The 3,620-nt window shown below is 57.1% G+C and overlaps 1 protein-coding gene across 1 annotated transcript in view; it reads right to left on the bottom strand.

Annotated features, from left to right (window-relative positions):
* Positions 1-695: 695 nt before the first annotated feature.
* CACNA1C (calcium channel, voltage-dependent, L type, alpha 1C subunit) overlaps positions 696-3,620 on the bottom strand; it is a 396,219-nt gene continuing 393,294 nt past the window's right edge. Inside the window, exon 50 of the mRNA XM_010845218.1 lies at positions 696-2,882. Within this exon, the coding sequence (XP_010843520.1) occupies positions 2,580-2,882 (303 nt within the window). The 3' untranslated portion in view covers positions 696-2,579. The remainder of the gene's footprint in view (positions 2,883-3,620) is intronic.

The following is a 3,620-nucleotide window of genomic DNA, read 5'->3' as shown; positions in this document are numbered from 1 at the left end:
GAAACGAAAGGCAGTACAAGGAGGCCATGTGTGTGCGGGTGTGTGGGGGAGGCCCGCTGAGGGCCCGTATTTCTCACCCGGGGGCCAAATGCGCAGTGGGAACCAGGCACCACTGCCGAAAGGCTCTGTTCTCCACCCTAGCTGACATCCTAGTGGCCGAGGCAGACACGGGGGAAGGGGACAAGGGACTTGAACGAAAGGTCTAGAAGACCACGGTGGCACCGAGGAGCAGCCTGAGATGGGAAGGGCTGGGCCTGGAGGAACAGGGCGCAGCCTGCTGTCCCCAGCCTGCGTTCACCGGGGGCTGAGCATCAGCCCATCACAGCAAAGCACATCTTTACAGAGGAAGGGGCTGCTCACAGGAGTCAGCACCGAGATGGGCTGGGCGAGCCAGGCACTGGAGGCGACTCGACGGGGAGGGTCTAGATGAATGCCTGGGTCCTGTTTCCCCAAACTGGTCACGTTTCAATGCTCACTGCTGGAATCTCCTTGAGGATTCAGCACCCAACAGAGATGCCCCCCAGTGCCTCCAGTCCCACCCTCACCGCCAGCTCCCCACGCGCCACCCCCAATCCTGCTCCCTCCGTGGCTGCCACACCATGACGGCAGACCCTGGAGGAGACCCTGAAGGTGGAGAAGCGAGTCGGATGCCCTTGACTTTGGATGGACGAGATGTCACCTGCTGCCTGGCTCCAGCCGAGGACTCCCTCTCCTCCACCCTCCTGGTCAGTGGACACATTCCTAAGGAACGCTTGTGCTGGGGGATGCCTGGCAGTGAGGTGAGCCACCTCTCCTGGGGGAGGGGGCCCTGTGCCTGCCTGTGATGGAAGAGGCTGGTCAGGACACCCCACGACCCCTCACGGTGCGGGGCTGTCCCCGGAGAAATCCCAAATCCAAGAACTGGGGCAGAGCCGACAGAGTGAGGGTGGAATAGATGAGTCCTGGTCTCTCAAAGCAAGATACGGATACACCCACACCCAGGATCGGGAAAGTGGAGGCAAACAGAAGCGAACACAAGATATGCAAAACAGCGATGCCCAAGCCTGCATGGGACCCACACGGGTAGTGCCGGCACTCGTCACACAAGCGAGAAGAAGAGCCGTCCCATTTCCCAGCCACATGTAGAAAAGCACTTAAGAGCTCAAAGGTAAGGCTTGTCACACTCCAAATACAAAATGATTTACTTACATGCAGCAAATATACAAGAAGTGAATTCAAAAACAAACTTAATTCATTATATTCGCTTGGCACAATTGCAATTCAGTTTTAAAAAAATATTTGTAAAATACTGAGACTGACCTGAATTCAAGTATAACGGTCTCTTCAGCAGAAACACCATCAACGCAGTGAAACGTTACATAGAACAAATCGAAGCGAAAAGCCTTCTGAGTTTCTCCCTTAAATTTCTGTGTGGTTTTTTTAAATACAGTTTTAATGCCAACACAACTCACAATTGTATTTTTAAAATGAATATTATTGCATTGTTTTTGCATATCTTGTGGGACAGAAAATGCAGTTACTGATTCCCGTTTCAGAAGCAGAGACAGTGGTTTGTTTTTGCTTTCAAACGGCCCCAGATTCAGGCCTCCCTATGGCTGAGCCTGAAGGGGACCTGTGGGGGGCCTGGCAGCTGCAGACTGGCCCCCACCACACACACACCACCCGCCGCACACACGGCACACACACTCGGAGACCCCGGGCACCCACTACTATACACGCTTGTGCAAGACCCTACACCTTTAAATTAGGAAACCAAACCAAAAAAATCTTGTCACTACCTGCGGAAATTATAACAAATTATTGGGTGTACATGATGGCTGACAAAACCCTCCTACGGCGGCTCAGCTGAATCCTCCGTAGAAAAAGAAACCGACCGCTAAATAACACAACAAAACTAAATCCAATCTACATTTGCAAAAGTGAAGACAGTAAGGTGCGTGGCTGCAAAACTTTGTAAACACTCTTTCTCCCCTCCCCCTGGGAAAACAACATTATATATTAAAAAAAAAAACCCAAATGAAAACTACAACATGCTGTCAAGAAAAATGTCAAACCCCAAAACAAAAGCGCGCTGGACAGTCACCACTGGTCTTGTACCGGCGGGCACGCCCGCTCCCCTGGCCCCGCGACTGTGGCCTGGCAGGAAGAGTCCAGACACAGGTGGCGTGGGTGGCCATGGCTGGCCTCCTCCTCCCCAGGGGGGGCCGGGTCCTCTTTCCTTCTGTGGACGCACAGGGCCCTGGCTCTATGGGGACAGTGAGGCTCATACAGAATATGTGCAAAATGAGTTTTTTACAAGCAAAGTTGAAAGACACCCGTTTAGCATAGGGTCCTTTGGGTGAGGGCTGGGGAGCCAAGGTGGACCCCTCCCTGGTGCCCGCGCCCCCGCCCCCACCGCCCCCCGCCGGACACGGACTGCGGCTGCTCCTCTCCTGGCCACCGACTTGGTCTTGTCCCCACGAAATGAATGAAGACGCTGTTCCGGTTAACTCCAGGCCGCGAGAACAGTGAGGCACTTCTGAAACGAACCCATTAGGAACATTGAGACAAATAAAAAGCCGGCATCTCCGGCCCGGCTGCTACAGGCCGCTGGCGAAGGCCCTGCTGTCCCGGGGCTCCTCTGCGCCCTGGCGGGGCTCGGCGCTGGGCGCCCAGGCTGCGTCCTCCACGCCCCCCGCTCGGTCCGGCCCCGGGTCCCTGCAGTTTGCACACGGGAGCAGGGTGCCGTTGGGGCTCTGCCCGGCGCCCCCGCTGAGGATGTCGTCAGCCGCGCTCTCCATCTCCTCAATGGTCATGTCGCAGGCATCGGCCAGCTCCTGCGTGGTGGCCTCGAGGAACCTGGGGTCCTGAGCAAACTGCCCCAATCCTTCCGAGATCAAGACCTGGGAGACAGGGACCGGGGACGTTACTGTGAGCCCAGCCCTTCCCCGTGGGGCTGGCGCAGGGGCTTCCGAGGGGTCACTTGGGGAAGAGAGAGTGTGTATGTATGCATGTGTGTGTGCACACGGGTGTGGATGTGCCTACACGCCAGGAAGGAGTGTGACGGAGTGCCCCCAGGACACTCAGGCGTGCAGGCCCGAGGAGAGACCTCTCGGGGTGGGGCACCGTCACCAAATGCAGGCAGGCTGCGTGCATGGAGGAAGCACGGGCCTGGTGCTCCCCTGGATCCTCCCCCGGGGGTGCCCTGATCCCCCACGGGACTCTTCCCAGGCAACTTTCAGGCTTCTCTGGTGACACCTGGCCCAGTGCCCCAGCTGCATTTTGGGGCTGAGGATCCGGGGACAGTGTGTGTGTGTGTGTGTGTGTGTGTGTGGAACATGCCTGGCACCCACCTCTTTTGTCCTGAAGCACCTGCCCCCTTCCTGGTGGCCTTGGGGATGCAGCAGGTGAGCCTAGGTGACCCCCTCCTGTCCAGTCTGCTCCCCACCTGCCTCTTGTCCTCCTCCTGCTCCAAGTTCCCTCATGGCCCCCTCCCTGCAGGGCTCCACTGATCTGGCTGGTGTGACTGCTCTTCCTCAGCCTGCTGGGCACTCACGTGGATTGGAGACCCGAGTGAGTGTCTTTCTGGCCAACAGACTTGATGCTCCATGTGCTTGGGAGAACCAGGGTCCCCTCCATTC

This window comes from Bison bison, unplaced genomic scaffold (assembly GCF_000754665.1).
Source record: "Bison bison bison isolate TAMUID 2011002044 unplaced genomic scaffold, Bison_UMD1.0 scf7180017864213, whole genome shotgun sequence".
NCBI classification, from domain to species: Eukaryota; Metazoa; Chordata; class Mammalia; order Artiodactyla; family Bovidae; genus Bison; species Bison bison.
This window is presented reverse-complemented; position numbering and strand designations above follow the sequence as displayed.